Source organism: Drosophila biarmipes, chromosome X (genome assembly GCF_025231255.1).
Source record: "Drosophila biarmipes strain raj3 chromosome X, RU_DBia_V1.1, whole genome shotgun sequence".
Lineage (NCBI taxonomy): Eukaryota > Metazoa > Arthropoda > Insecta > Diptera > Drosophilidae > Drosophila > Drosophila biarmipes.
This window is the reverse complement of record NC_066611.1, coordinates 11,168,686-11,188,398: the sequence shown is the minus strand read 5'-3', so window position 1 is coordinate 11,188,398 and position 19,713 is coordinate 11,168,686. Positions and strand designations below refer to the sequence as shown.

Sequence of the window (19,713 nt, the reverse complement as noted above, 5' to 3'; positions counted from 1 at the left end):
AGCGATGATGACAAAATGACATTACGGGTTAAGACAGGGAAGCACATGTCGTGTGCCTGCTGCCTGGATAAGGTCCTTCGACAAGTATTCCGGGCATCAACGCTCCGGCTCGAGATTCATTCCTTCTGCCTGGCTCTGGGCTTGGGTCCGGGTCTGAGTCCGAGTCTGAGTCCATTGTTGCTGCTGTTGTTATTATTTGCCAAATAAGCGAACGGCCATCCGCGTTGTCTTCCTGCCTCGCCCACCTCCTCGGAGGCAGCTCCTTTGTTGTCAGCCTTCGGAGCTCGCCCTTATGCCCGGCTGCCCTCCACTCTCGTCGCTCGTCGATGATGCAGACATAAGATATGAAAAATATGAGGCAACAGCAATCACAATAGTCGCACCAGTCACCAAAGGCAATCACCAAGTGCCCATCCCCACGATTGCCAAGCTTGATGCCCCCGATGCCAAAATCCTCCTCGACAGGCGCTCATGCGTGGGCAACGGCGGACAATCCCAGTGCATACAGGCGAAGGCAAGAAAATAGCACTTTAGATATATAGGGCTTGTCATCGTTGATAAAGAAGTTAAAATCGTTTTGATTTTCTTGGGTAGTTCAGGCACTTGTACATGATTTCACATTATTAGTAATGAGGCAGCTCCCTACCGAAGCTGACTTTAACTTACCTTCAGTGTTGACCCAGACTGTAAGACTTACACAACGAGGACACGTGTGTGTCTGCGTTTGTGTATAAATCACCCTTAATGCTTTTTTTCCAAAATAAAGGAGAGTGGGCTATGGGGCCGAAGGAAAGTTCGTGGAACGGAAGAGCAACCTCAGTGGCTCCCACGGAACACCATAAATTGAAGTCAAGTGCTGCCAATTAGTTGCTAAAATTATTTTATGATATTTTCCCACTAATTAAATGAACATTTACGTCCTGCAAGTGGGCGGTCAGTCTGGAAAATCGATAAAGAGCAGTGAAAAAAATAAAAGAGCATAAAAAATACATAAATGAAAGTTAGCAGGAATCCCAGCGCCACCTTCGCATGCCATCCCCCAAACATTCTTGGGTTTTCTTCTCCCTTTTTTTTTCATCAATCAAGGCTACAACAACGGCAGCCATAACAACAACAATAATCAATCATAAGCAAGACAGGGATAAAGGGAGTAACTCAGCTGCCCCCGCACCTGTCCGAAAAATAGAGCACGTAACAGTTTCCCATCGTTATTAATTATTTATGAAATTTGCGGAGCCCATCTTGTTCCATCGCCATCCCCTTCCACACCACAAAACCCATCCATCTGACATGGGAAAAACGAGGCTAACGGCAGGGACTGCCATTAAATGATTAGCTCTCCTCGGACCCGATGCTGTTATCCTTGATAATAGGTAAATGGGAGCGGGTTAAGCTCGTTAGCCAATGACGGTAATTTGGCGAAACTATCGGGGACCAATGGAGCAAACTTTTCATCGAACTTAAGCTGGGTAGTAAAGAAATGCGGGTTCCGGGTCATAGATTGTAATATATTTCATTGATGGTTCCTTTTTATAACCAAGAATTTTTTCCTTTTTATCTTTTAGTGTGCCAGTGCAATGGACACGCCCGTCGCTGCCGTTTCAACCTGGAGTTGTACAAGCTATCTGGCCGCGTTTCGGGAGGTGTGTGCTACAACTGCCAGCACGATACTACCGGAAGATACTGCCACTATTGCCGCGAGGGATACTACCGGGATGCCACCAAGCCGCCGAATCATCGCAAAGTCTGCAAGCGTAAGTTCAGCTTTCTCCCGTCTTTTGCTGATTGAATGTTGGAGAACAAGATTTAGTGGTTGAATTTAGGTGTCCGGGGGTATATACATTATAACTAACAGTTGGTAATATCTTAAATGAATCTAAATTTGACTTTCTATGAATTAATATCAATTTTTTGTAATTAAAATCTAATTAGAGAAGATACTTTTATACCATTTTGAAATGTCCTGTAATGGGTATTGCCTGTCTCTGCTCCTGTCACTGAACGGAGCAGAGAAATGTCCAACCCGCCAGGGTATTCTCCGATTCCCCTTGTTTATTGATAATAAGCTGTCATCAATCAGTGGTCCCATAAGCTGTCTGCCAGACAGACAGGCAGACAGACACATGGACAGCTGTGTGGAATAGATGGATGGCTGGAGAGTCGCTCTAATGAGGATGACATGTACCCCCTCTTCTTCGCAGGTTGCGACTGCCATCCAGTGGGTTCGACGGGCAAGACGTGCAATCACCTAAGTGGCCAGTGCCCCTGCAAGGAGGGCGTCACCGGACTGACCTGCAACCGATGTGCCCGGGGCTACCAGCAGACCCGCTCCCACGTGGCACCCTGCATCAGTGAGTTCAGCTCCGGGGAGAGATCCTCGGATGCCATGGTTTCTAATCCTGCAATTTTTACTTTTTCCATTTCCCCTTACAATTAACAGAAGTGCCCACCAATGCGAATATGATTCAGGCCGAGAGTGCTGGCGGCGGAGGAGGTGGCACAGGTGACTACAAGGACGGCGGTGGCTCGCAGGTCGAGGAAATGAAGAAGTGTAAGTACACAGAGAGAAATATCCATTAGGTTCGCTGGAAAATAGACACTCTTCTCCCACAGACTGCGGCAAGTGCAAGGCCAGTCCCAAGAAGCTGAACCTCAACAAGTTTTGCATGGAAGATTATGGTAAGTGGACTTAAAAATATCGTAATACATGTAGATTAGGTTAAGTTTAGGTTCATTATATAACATAAAAAATACTTTAAATAAACTAACTCAACATATAAGACTACTTATTCGTTTGTACTCATAATATTTTGTAGTTCCATTTATTATTTATTATTGATTTATTGATGTACGCTCTTTACTTGATGTATATTGTTATTTATCGATACTAATATATCATATATTATAAATAATCACTAAACACATTTTCTCCCACCTCTCTTCTTAACCCACAGCCATTTTGGCCAAGGTTATTGGCCACGATCGCGCCTCCCAGGACATCAGCACGGAGAAGTTCTCCATAGAGCGGCAGAACGAGATCTACAAGTACGAGATCAACATCCAGACGATCTTCAAGCGGAATCCCATGTCGGGCACGACCAGTTCCTTGCTGGGCAGAGGCAATATGATGCTGCTGGTGCCCCGCAAGAGCATCGAGTGCCAGTGTCCCAAAATAAAGCTAAACAAGTGAGTTGACCATGACAATTGATTAATCAGATTTTTTTACTCTTAATTATAAGTATATTAGTGTATATATTAGTGCTACTGAACCCCAACCATCCCTGCCTCTTCTCTCCACCAGATCGTATCTCATCCTCGGACGCGACTCGGAGGCGGCGCCCGGCTACCTGGCCATCGGACCCAGCTCCGTGGTCCTCGAGTGGAAGGACGAGTGGTCGCTGCGCATGAAGCGGTTCCAGCGGCGGGCTCGCAAATGCAGTTGAATCGAACCGGAAACGGAATATGTCAGAGCGGATTTCAATTTCACACACTTGGCTAGGTATCGGTTTTTGTATAAATTGTACAGTTTACTCAAGTTTCTGACCTTCTTCGGCATCATGCTATAAATTAATTGAATCGGAGCAACACAATCCCCCCCAAGATAGCCCCCTCCCCCAATCAGCAACTCCCAACCGGAAGTATCCCGTCTATAGTATCTCAACGCCCTCCCCGAACATCCTCTTCCGGGGCGGTCTCTAGTCTATAAAGCGCTTTACACACCATCAGCGAGCCAGCACACACACTACGTATACATAATACCCCCTTTATGAAACACCAAATGCTAATTACAGTTACGTGCCGACGGGTGGGCGTGGCCGCGTGGCCATAAAAAACGGTTATAAATTGAAAATAAGTGCGAAAAAGCGCCGAAACGTCGCGTGTCGCGATTCTAGAAAAGCAAACAAGCGCATGTTTTGGGGGAAATGGGCAAGTGGACAAACAGGCCACGTCGTCACATAAGTGCAGTCATAAACCAGCAACACGGACGGCCAGCCATCCACACTCTGGCCAAAAGTAGGGGCACTCCACAAGAACAGAGCTCAAAATAGTATTATTATCTTACTTGTCAAAAAGTATATTTTCAAATTTCAATAGTTTTGTATTTTTCAGAATTTTTTTTATAGTATTTAAATTGTTTGAATATTTTTATAGATTTTTTTTTGTGTTTCAAGATATGCGTTTTTACACGGTAGTAGGGACACCTTAAGAGAATCGAACCACGAATAGTAGTATTTTTATACTTTTTAAAAAGTATATTTTCAAATTTCAATTTTGTAGTATTTTTTCAGAATATTTTTTAGTATTTAATTTCCTTAAATATTATTATTGATTTTATTTTGTGCTTTAGATGTGAATTAAATTTCCGATTCATTCTGTGGAAATCGAGCTCAAAGTGGTATATATCATATCTGAAAAATATATATTTTAAATTGTAAGTACTCTAAATTTTTTTTTTAATTTGCTTTAAAAAAAGTTTTTGTTATTTTCAATTTAGATCTTTTTGTCTTTGAGTTTTTAAGTCAATTTTTCGAATTTACTTTAATGAAGCCTTGTAATCTATTACATAATTTAAATATCTGAAAAGCTGCTATAGATTGTCTTTTTCGATTTTAGATGGGCATTCAAATTTCATATCAATAAAAAGTTAATCTCTCATCGGGCCGTAAAAGAAACCTGATATCTGAATGGACTCAAAAAATGTTACAAGTGGATTAATTTTTAAACTAATCACTGGAAATCAAATCGAAATCTTTTATGAAGCCAAAGTTAAAAGCGAAAATTAGTGGTCATTGTCTAACTTATTCAATGTCATTAGTAATTTGTATTAAAATTAGTATTTATTAACTGTATTTGTTTGTTTATTCGATTGAGAGGTTTTAAAACAAATTACTTATTTAACAAATCAACACTGAATATCCCTGACAATTTTCCAAGCCTTGTAACCAAAAATGGTTTCAATTTTGCTTAAATATTCACCATTCGATGCTGGTTCAACAATTTTTACTAGTTTATTATACTCGTGCCGATTTTATTTATCTCTTTGTTTAAATGTATTTCTAGTACTGAAAAATATTTGCAAATATCCCACATTTTATTGCTGCTAAGAAATATATAAATTCTTTATATTTTTACCAAAGCTTCCAGGGTATTTAGCCTCAGACCTGTGACTGTTTTCATTGATATCTGCTTTCCGTGTGTTTCCGCCGACCAGAAAAACACTTCTCAAGAATTTATGCAAACAGTTTTTGCAGATAATTATGCACATGTTTATTGACAATCTGCTAGTTGATTTTTCACGCGCTTTTGCATACCAATTTGTTTGATGGATGCATCAATAAAAAAGAAATAGAGGCAGGCAAGGCGGCGGCAAAACAGGCATTTAAAATGCATTTATTTGAATTTGATTTTCAATTTGAATTATGCATGCAAATTGTGAGCGCATCAGTTCACAGCCGAGTGTCTGAAACCGAAATCGAAGGCGTCAAGAGTGAGTTTGAGGTGTTGGGGGCTTGGGGAACTGGTTGTAACTTGTTTTCGGAGCATGTGTAGGCCACGCAACACTCGAAACCCATCCCGGCCAGCTTCTCGGTACAGTAGGCCCGGCCTAAGGTGGATTTTCAGAGCTTCCTGCAACCATATATCTCAAAAATACACAGAAAATCTACTTTTTCCAGTTAATATATATCTCTTTTCATAAAGAAGCCCAAACTTAAATCTTTTTTTGTTGATTAATATTTTTTCCCCCACTGATTTCTCACTGTACCGCTCGCTAGGCATCACAGGCAGACAAAACCCTCAAAACACCAGACAACCTGGAACATGTAGCACAAATTAAACAGCGGAAAAAAGAGCTTTTCGAAGTAAATTCTTGGGTATTCTTCTATGAAATAACCAAAATAAATGGCTTAATGTTCATGATTAAATTAGAAATATAAAAAATATAGAAATTAAGGTATTTAAATTGATTTCTGTAGGTGTACTGTGGAAATGAACTTCGTGGGCCGCTCGCAGTGATGTCCGTGCCCCCCCCAATTGCAGTTACATTTTTTCGATGTTGCCGCGGATTAAACATGTTTCGGGCTCAAAAATGTAACATGATATATGACAGCCAAGTGTCGAACTTGATAAATGTTTTAATGAATTTATTTTCGTGTTTATGTGCTGGCTGCCACCCGGCCACGAGTGACTGAGTCGAGATCTCTGCCTGACTTTCGGTTCGTTTCTGTGTTCCCTCTCGGTTTCGACGGCTGCCACGACACCTACTCTCCGGCTCTTTTGTGGACGTCTGATTCTGATGTGCTGTGCCGTGTCTGCCCCATCCATAAGCACACTCAGATATCCACATATCCCCCTGCCCATTCACAAGCTATTCAGGTCCGACCGTGACCATGATGTATGATAAATCAAAATGGGGGCAACATATGCAGGGACAGTCCGAGTCGGACAGTTAACATGCTGCGGCATTTAAGCCGAGATTTGTGTTCGCATTCGCTCCCCGCCCAGGGACGGCATAATTAGCCCGGTCCCTCGAAGTGGATGTGGCTATGTGGATCTGGAGCTGGATCTGGATCTGGATCCGTATCTGCTTCTGTTTCTGTTTCTGTCTCTGGCCAACGCGGCGTATGAGTCACGAGCACACGTGTGCCCGCAGAGGAACACGGGGAAGCGGAATAAATGCAAACTTGTCAACTTTTAACACATTACACAAATTGCAGAGCGCACATTTTAATACGGCCCGCTGCCCTGCCAAGGGGATGAGTTAACTATTCAAGGAACCTGGCTTCCAGAAGTAATTGCATTTTAGCATGCTTTAAGGCATCCCAAACACCTTTTGATATTTTATCCACCAACGGCTCAACAGCAAATTAAATTAATAATTCAGTGAAGTTTCTTTATGCTAAATAAAGGTTAAAGTCTGGGGATAATGTTACTTTTTAAAAATGATTTATATTTTATCATGTTTAAAAACCTTTTAAATACTAATTGCTATTTTTTGTATTCCCCAATTGACTTTAATCTTTAGACTCTCCATCAAAAATAAATTTAATAAATATTTAAAATAGTTGCAAAAATAATAAATTCTACCAAAAAGTTTTCTTCATCTAAGTAAAATTTTAAATAAAATAAAATACTCAAAAAGAAAAAATTTATCAAGTCTAAAATCCTTTAAAATACCAAATGATATTTTCACAATTTTATATATTTAAATCAATAAATTCTGGACTAACAACAAGTGAAATAAATAATTCTAGTGACCATATGACATCCCAAAACACTATTTGGAACCTTGAAATAACTCTTGCCCCTTCAAAGGATAGGGATATTTTTCCTGCGACTATATACCATTGTTTCGCATTTTCGATCTTATTAGAGCTGGAACCCCAGCCGAAAGCGCCGAAAATAGCGTTAAATAAATGCTGACAAATACGGCAAAAAAGTGATTCAACAACAGAAAAGCCAAAAAAATGGGAAATGAAATGAGAAATTCAATTGTGGCCTCGGCCCCGTCGACTGTGGCCGGCTTCATGCCTTCATGCATATTTAAATGAGATTTTGCGTTAACTGAATTTTTCACCGACATACTCCAGCTGCGTGGGCGGTGGGCGGGGGGCGTGGCGAGTGGCGAGTGGGCGTGTGGCCCTGAAAAAAAAACATATTAATTTATATAATGTACGCGTACGCACAGAGATATAAAACATTTATATAGATTTAAATAAATTGGGTTCTTCTCATTTCGTTTTTTCCGCTCTTATTTTTTGCCATTTTTGTCGTTCATTTAACGCACAATGGCCGGGGGCGGGGGCGGTGGGCGTGGCAGGCGGGCGTGTTGTCGCATATGTATTTTAAATAGGATGCAGGCCCCATTAGCATATAAATTGACGCAGCGACAGTTGAGTGGATAAAAAACGAAAAACTCTTAACCGAGAGGCTGTGCAAAAAAGGCAAAAGGGTTGCGCTGGCTCGTAACTGTTAACTAGCATTTGGTCAAAAGTAAAAAAAAAACGATGGAAAAATTAATTGAAATGCCCACCAAACGTCACACGCACACGAGAACACTAACACCACAGCCCCAAGCTGACAAATTGACTTCCGTTTCCGCTAATTCAAAACAAGAAAAGAACAAAAAAATTGAAATTTCTTCGAAAGAATGAACGAGTACTTAAGGAGCAGGATGCAAACATAACCAAATTAGTCATTAGTTGATATGTCAAGCCGTTTATTTATTTACACCTTTTTTCCTAAACCTAATTATAAACGAGTATGGAGTATGTTTGCGAACGAAACGCGAGGGATCCGAGATGTATTTATATGTTATGGTGGGAGGACTTTCCCTCCCGCAGATCGCCTCCCACCCTTGGTTTGCGAGTGCACTAAGCATGGCCTACTAATCACATATCCTTCAGCCACACACACACACAATTAGTTATTAAATAATGTTTTTTTTTTGCCAGACTAATAATTGAGCAGCATGCGTGTGTGTCCAGAACGAATTATTCATATGGTAAGCCTAGAAACACAAAGGAATACATAGAACGCATACATACGTATAACACATAAATATAACTAATCGAAAAAGAAGAAAAGCAAAAAAAAGTAAGGAAACGCAAAAGGAAAGCCATTTTTTTCTTAGATTTTTTGTAAATACTCAAAAAGATCAGATAGAACTATATATATATAGAAACACATTGATTACGATTTCGATTATTGCTAATTATTACGTTGAATCACACACTGCACACTCACACACCCACACACACAGCCACACACTCGAAAAGCAAGAGAAATTCACACTGTCTGATATTAAAGTATTGTAGTTGGTACTTATATAATACATATATATATAAATAAATATTAATATATGATTAATCGTAATACATAAAGTATGCAATTTTTGTGGCAAAAGAAAAATATATCAAAGACAGGCGGATGGAGGAGAATCCAAGTTATATATATATATATATCATTTATGTGTACTTGAAAAAGTAAAAAACCGAAAACAAAGCAACAAGAGCATGAAAGTTTAATCGAATTAAGTGGACAAATTGCTAATAATAATAATAAAACTAATAACGAAATCCAGGCGAGCACGATGTTTTTATTGGTGATTGAGGAGGGGTAGTTATTTAGGTGGGGAATTTTAAAAAAGGTGAGTTCTAGCTTTAAAAACAGTAATACTACACTTAAAAATATTTGCTACTGCTCAAACTACTTAAATACCTTTTTTAAATAATAAAGTTATTTTACTTGATAAATCGAACTATAGTTGCTACTTTTTGAATTATGTTTCTTAGACTAAAAAGAAATATTAAATAATTGAATGAAAATGAAAGTCATCCTCGTAAATAAAATATATTTTAATAATATAAATTATGATTTATTTTTGGTTTATAGAAGAAGGTTTCTTAGCCAATATACGAATATATTATATTATAATAATAGTATATAATAATAAAATATATTTTTGTTTTGAATTATGGAACAAGGTTATTGATTAAATTTCTAACAATTCAAGTACTATATTGTTATAGGAAAATATATTAATAATTAATATAAAATATTATTTATTTTCGGCTTACAGGAAGAGATTCCTTAAAAGGTTCCTCATAAATATATTTAATAGTTCACTGAAAATCAGTGGAGCCATGAGGTTAATAAAGTCACCGCAAGTTCATCAGGGAGGCGTCCTGTCAAAACGCCTGCCTTTTCAGGGCAATAAAGTCGTCTCGTTTCTTTTTGCTGCTGGGGGAACCCCATCTGGGCTCTGCTGCTCTAGGCACTTATTAGGACGGCCCCTACCCAATCAGGGGACTTCTTATTGATTTTGCATTTGCATAAGCAGTTTATTGTGCCAGAAACACACACATACACCCAGCCTCGGTCCCCGGTTTCCCCGGAAAAGTCCGAGCCACCTAGTGCTGCATACTTTTTGGGCTGCGCAAATGGGGGAAACCCGGCGCTTGTCCTTGGCCGGGGAAAATTAATTTAAAGCGCAATTTAAGTAAAATTTCCGCCCGGGGGCCGTTTCTTAGTTTTATTCGAGCTTGCTCGCAGCACTCAGGACTCAGAGCTCAGAGCTCAGAGCCCAGGTCCTTGGTCCTGCGGGCGGCAAGTGAAACTAATACGCATATTTATCAAATTTCACGGCTCCGGGGTGGCTGCTCCCGACTCCCGACTCCCGGAGCTGCTGCCGTTTCCGTTGCATCTGAAGTCGTGCCTAAATGTACATCCACTGCTCGCCGGGCTGCTCGGAAAATGCCCTGCAGCTCTTCCAGTTTTCGGTTTCGGCTACAAGGACCAGGACCTCCTCCTCCTCCTTCGGCTGCAGGACTGCGATGGGAGGCGGAGGCCGGGATGCTGATGCCGATGGTGGTGGCAAGTCGACCGCAATGCAAAGCGACGGACCAAGTTTTTTGGTCTGGCAAACTTGACAAAGAAATGAAATGCGCCGAATTGTAAGTGGCGCAGCACGTCTGCGGAGTGTGCTCGACCAGGGAGCTACCCTGGGAGCACGTAGTTCGCAAAATAAGTGCCTGTCATCGGGAGGATATTCAATTTCCTTGGCCCTGCCCAGAAATCAGCTATGGCCGTCGCCGGGATACTCTTATATTGAGGAAAAGCGAGTGGTAATATTTTACAAATAGTTCTAGTTTAAAATGAAGGTAGAAATTTTTTTTATTTACTTTTTTGATTTACTAAGTAAACATAGGCACTATGTTTAAAAACAAAAATTATTCTATGAAGTAAAAATCTATTTGAAATTAAGTTACCTTTTTGCATAGAAAAGACAGCATTTTTATATAATATATTTTTTTTATATTTTATATAATATTTATATAATACTTAGGGTGAATACTTATTTGAGTGTAGCCATCAAAAATATATAGTTACAAACCTCATAAAATATATATTTAATTTGTAAAACCAGAAGGGAAGACATCTTTGGAAAGTCATTGTATATTATGTTAGATTATAACTTATTTTTTGTAACTTTTTATATATACAAAATTATAGTTTTAATATAATTATTATTTTTTATTGTTTTATTCCTATTAAAATCAAAAAATATACGCATAAAAATACTGTAAAATGGTAATATTTCAGTGGCAATATAGTTTTCGATAGCATTACACTATATTCATAAATGAAAGAAGTGCTTCCACAGAAAATGTAACATTTTTGGTGTTCGAATTGTCTTTATTTTCATAGAATTCATAGGGTTTCACAGCCATTTACAACATTTTAAAGACAGCTAAATAAACCCTTCTGCCTACACACCTTTCCATTTTTCAAAGATATCATCTGACGCTCCATTCCGGACCCTGAATGATTGAGTGGAGGGGACAGGGTCAGTCGGACAGGAGGAATCATAATCCGAGCATTTGCAATCAATACGCCACCCTGCCGAAAGGTATCGTGAAAAAACCGCTAAAACTCAGTGGGGTGGTGGGTGAAGGAGGTGGTCCCTGGTCCGCAGGCCGGTTGGGTCTGGTTGTCCTGGCAATGGCAATGGGCAGGGGACGGCGGCGTCTGTCTGCGGCAGACAACCCCTGCCCACCACCCACCACCCACTCCTCCACGCGCCTGCACGCTTCATAAGCGCAACGAATGAATTTTAATTTGATTAAAGTGAAAAATTGAAAAATGCTCCTTGGCAAGGCTTTTTTCGGGACTACATTAAACGTGCTCGCAGAGGCCTTTCAAAAGGAGCCCGAATTCGCCACCCTGCGGAAAGATGTACGGGGATTAGTTGGCCAATCAGCGGAGGCAGGCAACTGGGATTTTGTGGCCTGCTGCACAAGCCTGTCGTAGAGACGTTGCCATGGCTAGAAATGCCAAATGCCAAATGCCGATTGACGACGCCGCTGCCGACGACGACGACGACGACAGTGCCCTCCTCCCCGGCCACCAGGATATCCTTGCGAGATGGGGCCCTGCCCAGGAACGGGGGAACTTAGGCCGCATTAAACCTTTTTCCCCAATATTGTTGTTCTTGCTGCGCCACCGCACCCACCCACAGCAGACCCTTGAAAACGCTCAAAGACTTTTCCCCCCAAAGACTCTCCCTCCTTCCCAGGAGCCCTGGGAAATGCTTAGCCCGGCTAAGAAGCATTTCGGTCCTGGTCGTCTGCTGGAATTACGCCGCTCGGATCTCGAGGGCCGCCACTTGCTGTTGCAGCAAATACAGCACGAAAGTTGACACAGCACCAACACACTCGGAAAAACTTTCAGTTTCACCCCAAGATCTGGAAACATTTACTCTCCATAAGTGGTTAAAACTCAGAAGGAGTTGTAGCTATTTATTGGTGTTCATATGCGGTTTGCCTCTTGCATCAAGAATATTTATAAACTATTTTAAACGGTGGAAAAGTGTTTTATTTGTGGATATATATGACCATAACAATATGTACCTCAAAGATTGCAATTCAGGAATGTATTAAAAAAAAACTCATAAAATTATTTGCGTTAGAAAAATATTTTAAAACAAAATTATAAGTGCAGAATACGATTACTTAGATGATAAATTTGTGTAAAATTTATATAGATATTCCAGAGAATATTTGTTTATATAAGAAATATAGTCACTAGAATTCTATTCTTTAAAAAAATTGTAAAAACAAAGATTTTTTGTTTCGTAGAATATGCTTATAATTTGTATCTTTGGCTTTTAAATTTACTAATAATTGTTGAATATTATAAATAAATAAATGTAATATAAATAAAATATATATGCTAATAATAACTATATTCTTGAAAATTATGTTTGTAAGGTGTGCATTTTGCAACAATTTTTAAAATTTAGCGTAGCAACGTTTTTCGTTTTCTAGAAGGAAATCAAAAGCCTATCTATGGTGATTATGGTGTCCATTTAATATTATTACAAGTTTTGGCAATTATTTTTGATAACCAATAACCAATAACCAATAATGTTGCACCATAAAATCCCATAAAAATCCGGAGGATCGAACGATGTAGCCAAACTTCCAGCGACAGCCTCCCCGGATTAAGTTCGCTCCTGGCTGAAGACGACCGAGCTGCTGCTTCATAGTTGCAAATTGCCGGGGGCACGGAGACGCCAGTCGAGTGAAACAGAGTTTTCACTGAACCCTAAACGTATTTGCAGCCGGAGATGGGGTCGAGATGGAGGCCGCAGAGGAGGCTGGTGAAAGTGGGGATTGCGGTGCGGAGAGCCCACTGATGGCATTCACATGGGGCGCATTGTGAAGTGCAAAAAAGGCGTATTTTACAAGATTTTTATTACATATAAATGCGAAAAGTATTAAAAAAGTAAACTTTTTATAGACTTTTCATTCCCAGTGCTCGCCGGGGCAGGGGCTCGGCGGCATGGGGAATGGGGCTAAGTGCGGAACGAAAGAAGTTGTACCACGCTTTTTGTCTGGGCGTCATGATGCGTGTTAAGGGAATACACACACCCATGGCCACGTCCACGTGCCCCGCCGTCGCAACTTCATGTGGCATAGGCCAAACATACACAGAGATATACGCGCAGGGAAAGGCTTCCACTTGGCTACAAGGAGCCCAAGGATAAATGCACTACGCCCAGTTAGGAGGATCAATTGAAACCGTGCTCGGACGCGGCATTTAGCTTTGAGGTGCACGGGCAATTCGGATATATATTAAACTATAAATATAAAACATAAAAAGTACACAAAACATTAGGAAGATTAGGAAGAACTACATCATTTTAACATTATTAAATTAAATAATTTATCAAGAATATGATATAATTAGGGACTCTAAATTAAGCATTAAATAAAAAAAAGTTTAACCTACTTAAGGATAAGGTAGCTCTTAACAATAATTGTTCAATTTTATTCCTTACAAATTTAAAAATGTAGGGTTCTGAATAAAATTACCTCATCTACCATTATAAGGTATTAAATATTATTTGATTATATTTATTAAAAATATGAAATTTCTTCGCGTTATGAATTAAGTGTTTATTAAATCCACCACCTAATATTACATATTAAATTGATGTGTAAATATGAAATAAAAACACCTACTAAATGAACTAACAAACGCTTCTTAAGTTACCTTTTAATTTATTACCACTATTTATCTCTTCATAATATTAAATATATATCGCATGGATCTTTAATTTTGTTTTAATTATTAGAAATATGAAATTATAATAAAATTTAAAGTATTAAATAATTAATGGATTTGTTATTACATTTAAAATATTCAATATTCAATACCTACCTTATGAACTCATCCGTTCTTTCATAATATTAAATATATCCAATGGATCTTTATTTTAGGGTTTTAATTAAACATTAAATAAACTCAACCTGTACCTTAAATTTTTTAAAATATATAATAATAAAATTAAATATTATTCTACCGCAAGACTTTTCCCTTAAGTATGTAACACTTATTTTGGTTAATCGAAGACCAAGGGCTCCACGTTTCAGCATACTTTTAGGCAGCATATTTTCTATAAATTCTAGTTCTGGAATTATGTGAGCTCCCCCCAATTTTCCATCTCAAAAGACCACATGCTTTTGGAATTAACAGATTTTCGCTGCATTGCAGGTCAAAACTCTGCCTCGCCAGCCGAGTTTCGACCGCAAATCTTCTCGCGCTTTTCCTCTACGCCTCCGGATTTTCCCCATTTCACTCAGCCCCCAGGCTTTTCCCATTTTTCCACTTGCTGTTGCCGTTGCTGTTATTGCAAGGACTTTGAGGGGGATTTCGGATGGGATGTGGATGTCGATGTGGAGTTGCCGGCGTTGTAACTGTTGTTCAAAATGTTTTCCAGCGGCCGGGAGTGGTTGGGTTTTTGTTACCGCCGACTTTTCATATTTTTCTTAACAACTCGCTCGCCACCTCCGCACTTTTCCGCCCGGCCACGCCCTTCTGCGCCCCGCCACTGGCAGTCAGAACACTTTTAAATTTTATTTTATTACTATAACAAGACATAAGTAGGCATAATGGGGCCCTATGAAATATTTAAAAGGAAATTGGCATAGAAGTTTTTCTGCAGCCGGTTGGCAAGATTTTCGGGGGCAAGGCTGAGGGCAGGGGCCTGCTTATGGCCCCGGTTACATTTACGGCTGCGTTTCCGGGTCCCAAGTACCTCTGCCCCATTCAGGCGGCCACTTCGAGGCTCCCGAGGATGCTGGCACCTTGAGGACCTGGCGAACGCGTGCTGGGCGATTAACGGTGCTCCTCATTGAGAGTTACTTAAGGTTAATGCACTCCAAAATGACATTTTCCGGGGGACGGTGGAGGCCACACCCGAGGAAATTCTGTTTGGTAATATTCATTTACCTCGCAGCAGCCAGAAAAGTGACTTTTTAGGGCGGAAAAATAGTATTCCGGTTTTTTCAGGAATACGATATTCAGATTTTATTCAAAAATGCGATTTTTTCCGTCCGTTTTCGACCCATAGCTTTGTCATCTTGTAGATAAACGACCGACTGTTTTGAGCAGCCTGCTATTATCATCTTAATCATTTTCAAGGAAATTTATTTGTTATCCACTTTCGATTTTCTGTAAAGGGGTAAATCAAGTTTTTTAAATATTAAATATTAAATATTAAGAAACTCTAGGTTTTGAATGCCAATAGATTGGAAATTAAACAACGAGCTCAGCGAGGTATTTCATTCATCGATCTGACGTTTAGTTTCTTTTTAGCAGCAAAAAAACTGAATATTTAGGGCGAAAAACGGGATTCAGATATTTGTAAGGGGGTGCATCATAAATTTTTTCGAAAAATCTGAAATATTAAGAAACTATAGGTTTTGAATGCCAATAGATTGGAAATTAAACAACGAGCTCAGCGAGGTATTTCAGTCATCGATTTGACGTTTAGTTTATGTTTAGCAGCAAAAAAACTGAATATTAAGGGCGAAAAACGGGATTCAGATACTTTTAAGGTGGTGCATCATAAATTTTTTCGAAAAATCTGAAAGGTTAAGAACCTCTAGGTTTTGAATGCCAATAGATTGGAAATTGAACAACGAGCTCAGCGAGGTATTTCATTCATCGATTTGACGTTTAGTTTATGTTTAGCAGCAAAAAAACTGAATGTTAAGGGCGAAAAACGGGATTCAGATACTTTTATGGCGGAAAAAATATTCCGATTTTTTTCAAAAGAACGATTTTCAGATTTTAGTCAAAAATATTTTTTTTTTCCGTTTCTCATCCGTAGTTTTGGCAAACCAAGCTCAAAGATCGACTGTTTTAGACAGTATGCTACATTGCTGAAAAAGACAAATTTATTTAAGAACAAGTTTAAAATTCAACGAAATACGGGCAGTGCTGCAAGATAACCAAATTGATTGTGTCTCACAGAGTACTTGTGCTGAATTCTACGGTATATATTCGATTTATAAGGCACATGTTACAAATAATCAAACTAAAATTTGTGGGTAATAAGATGTGAAAAACATATTTATACTATCAAATGTTGTCTTAAACAACACCAACAGCCTGCTAACACTTTGACATTGCCGACGTTTTTTTGGCCAATTTGCCACGCCCCTCTTCCGCTTTTTATGCCCCTAACTCCCACCCCACACCCGCGCTGTCAATCATTTTCACAAGCGATTTGTCAGCCAATGCCGCGATGCAAATAAGCCGAGACACCCCCATACAATTTAGAGACTTTTTTGTCAGCTCTGGATCATCGTGATTTTTTACAACTTTTCATTTTTGCACTTGAGCTGCTTTAACTGCCGAAATTGTCGCCTCAAGCCGAACAGGATTAGATGGATTCCGGATGCAGGATTCGGGACTTGGGATTCGGGACTTGGGAGCATATGTGCCGTTGAAAATCCGCTGGGCGGTGGGGCCACTATTCAAATGAGAAGCTCACATCAAATGGCTTGGAAAATATGGCATCCTGCGTTGGCTTTATTGGCAGCCCCCTTTAAGGGCCCCCGCCCCCAGGCGCCTTTTCAGGACCCTCAGGCGCGAGTAGATGATGTCCCAGTCGAGGTAGGCGCCCACGATGTAGCGCGGACTCTCCGCGGAGTCGTCGTACCCGGTCCGCCCGTGGAGCAGCCGGATGTTGTTGAAGGTCAGCACGTCGCCGGGCCGGGTCTTGAAGGCGTGACTGTCGGCGATGGCCAGGCGGACGAAGCGGGCGTAGGACTCGTACCAGGGCAGCACCTCCGCCAGCGGCACGTTGAAGTGGCTGTCCCGCTGCGGCACGCTGTGGTTCACCCGCGTGTACCGCCCCTCGGCGTCCAGGCTGTGGGATAGAAAGGGGGAGGGAAGGTCACTTAGGGGTAGCCAATCAAGGAGGAAAAGCTCAAAGGTAACTTGGGTGAAGTGATCTCAATATGAACTTATTTTAGGTGGCTTTCGGGCAATGATATATCTAATATGATATGTTTTTCGGTGGAATGTGGTTGTAACTTAAACCCATTTTAAAGTTAATATGATGAATAAATATTCAGGAATAAACTCCAGGACTTCGTATAGAAGTTGGAAAATAAATATTGAATATATATCGCCATTGCAAAGGTAGTTTAAACTAAGTGGAGTAGCTATATGTATGTTAAAAATCTATGATTAAACATATAAATATAAGACTATATAAAAATATTGCTTCTTAAACTACCTATATCCTATTTTAACTTTAAGCTTAACTTTAATCATTTAAATATCTTGGGAAAAATATGATTTAGTAGAAAACAAAAGAAAAACAGCTGGATGAAGACCAGATATTCCCAGCTTTAATTCAATATTATATCGACAAATATATGCTATTTTGTACTAAGTTTTTGAAAATATTCCCATATATTTTCTTAATATTTTATCTGACATTTATATGGAATACTATTTTTAATATATCAAAATTAAATAATTTGTTAGATTTAACCCTATATAAAAAAAAATATAATCGCTTGATTTGAAGTCATTGTCTATTTTTCTATACTTTAAACATTAATGATTTATAATTAGTTTCTTCAATTTCTTCAATTTTTTCTAGGGCAGATCTAGTGCGTGTTTTTCACAAGGACTCACCATATGACCGGTGCCCGCCAGATGTTGTGGAACTCTCTGCCGTCCTCGCTGCCGATGTCGTTCCAGTCGACGACCACGCGGCACAGGCGCTCGAAGTCCTCGGGATGATCGCGGCGCAGGATGTCGGCGACGTGGAAGCCGTCCACCAGCATGTTGCTGCCCCCCGGCGAATCCGTCTGGACGACGCAGTGCAGGATGTTGACGCTGGGCTTGTACTCGTAGTAGGGCAGGTCCGTGTGCAGGGGCAGGGGCAGCGAGAGGTAGGCGAAGTTCTGGGCCCCCGGCTTGGCCTGCACCACGAACTCCTCGCCGTAGGTGGTGCGCCGGATGAAGCCCACCCGCTCGGCCAGGCGCCGCACCACGCCCTCGTCCAGTGGGGCGTTCCGCAGCAGGGCCACCCCGTAGACGGCCAGCGCCTGGAGCCACTGCATCAGCACGTCGTCCTGGGCCATCACCTCCTCGTAGCTGAAGTGCCGGGCTATCTCCTGGAACTCTGCACCCGACCAGTGCCTCGTCGCTGGTCTGTAGAACTCGCGCAGGTACTCCTCCTGCCTCTCCTCCTGGAAGCTGCGCGCCCTCAGCCACTCCAGCGAGAAGCTGCTCTCGTGGCGGTCACTCCACTTCACCTTCACCTCCTTGGTCAGCTCGTTTGCCTCCAGGGCCGCTGGGCGTATCCGGGTGTCGAAGTTATCCCAGTCCAACTTCCGGGACTTGGAGCTGCCGTGGAAGCAGTCTTCGCACAGGCAGTTGTCACGCAGCCAAACGCCGGGAAAGGTCAGGGGCCTGCTGTCGATCTCCTCCAGAACTTCAATGTTAGTTTCGTTTACAATCCTGGCACTGATTTGGCGGCTAAAGGTCTTCAGTTGTCTCGCGGAGCGTCTTAGAAATCTCTGAGCCCACATGGTGGAGTCTTCTCTACTACTCTGTCCGAGGTGGTGGAGCCCACTGGCCGAGCATCAAATGCCGAATGAGGCGCCGGAGAAAGCGAAAATAATGTAATCAGCCGCTAAGTCGGGTCTTTGGACTTTGGCTGCCAGCTCACTTAAAACTGAGCAGGGGCGTAGACCTAAAAAATATATGGACTTATGATACTATATCTCTTTTCTCAAAGATGAAGTTAATTAGATGTATTATAAATGTGAATTTGATAGAAGAAAGTCAAGTTTTTCTTGGGTCTAACATTATAAAGATATAATAAAGACATAATAGTAACATATGTAGTTATAATAGGAATATTATTATTATAATAGTATAGTGTGTAACATTACTAAAAAATGTAGGTTCCTTTAAGAACCAGCATATTTAATTTTATTAATATTTTAAAATGAGTTAATAGTTAGCCCCCTTCCTAAAAACCTAGGCTTACGCCCCTGGAGGAGAGCAAAGTGTTATCAACGAACTAGTTCCCATGCCAGAGCACATCTGCGACAGTCTGTTCGTCAATTTTAAATGGTAGACACCCCGGGTGTGGAGAAATGCGATAAGAAGCTTTATCAGCTGAACAAGATTTTTGTTTACCTCAGCTACAAGATAAAATTAAATTACACATTATAAAATAGTGAGCCACACATGTATTTACTTATAATATAATTTACTTTAATTTACTTTACTTTCTTGAAACATATTGTACATATATTTTATTTAGATTAAGCAATGATTTAATTAATGTAAATGCTTATTATATATAAATTGAAATATATTTCAAATTAT

The 19,713-nt window shown here is 40.4% G+C and overlaps 2 protein-coding genes across 3 annotated transcripts in view; one reads left to right on the top strand and one right to left on the bottom strand.

Moving 5' to 3' along the window:
* LOC108025851 (netrin-B) overlaps positions 1-9,083 on the top strand; it is a 73,158-nt gene extending 64,075 nt beyond the window's left edge. For both annotated transcript variants that reach the window (XM_050886769.1, XM_017096516.3), the window contains exons 3-8: positions 1,566-1,754; positions 2,202-2,351; positions 2,441-2,551; positions 2,614-2,679; positions 2,955-3,186; positions 3,302-9,083. In XM_050886769.1, the coding sequence (XP_050742726.1) occupies positions 1,566-1,754; positions 2,202-2,351; positions 2,441-2,551; positions 2,614-2,679; positions 2,955-3,186; positions 3,302-3,443 (890 nt within the window). In that variant the 3' untranslated portion in view covers positions 3,444-9,083. The remainder of the gene's footprint in view (positions 1-1,565; positions 1,755-2,201; positions 2,352-2,440; positions 2,552-2,613; positions 2,680-2,954; positions 3,187-3,301) is intronic.
* A 7,142-nt stretch (positions 9,084-16,225) lies between these two features.
* On the bottom strand, positions 16,226-18,981 carry LOC108025939 (gamma-butyrobetaine dioxygenase). Its single transcript, XM_017096637.3, has 2 exons — positions 18,004-18,981; positions 16,226-17,224 (listed from the first exon to the last, which is right to left on the bottom strand). The coding sequence occupies exons 1-2, from the start codon at positions 18,903-18,905 to the stop codon at positions 16,885-16,887; spliced, it is 1,242 nt and encodes a 413-aa protein (XP_016952126.1). The 5' UTR covers positions 18,906-18,981; the 3' UTR covers positions 16,226-16,884.
* Between the last annotated feature and the right edge of the window lie 732 nt (positions 18,982-19,713).

What these genes read in the sequence shown, in the direction of transcription:
- LOC108025939 (XM_017096637.3), bottom strand. Translation starts at nt 18,905, where the DNA reads ATGTGGGCTCAGAGATTTCTAAGACGCTCCGCGAGACAACTGAAGACC. An exon ending in TGGCGGGCACCGGTCATATG is followed by an intron (nt 17,225 to 18,003) that starts GTGAGTCCTTGT and finishes TCTATCCCACAG; the next exon opens with CCTGGACGCCGAGGGGCGGT.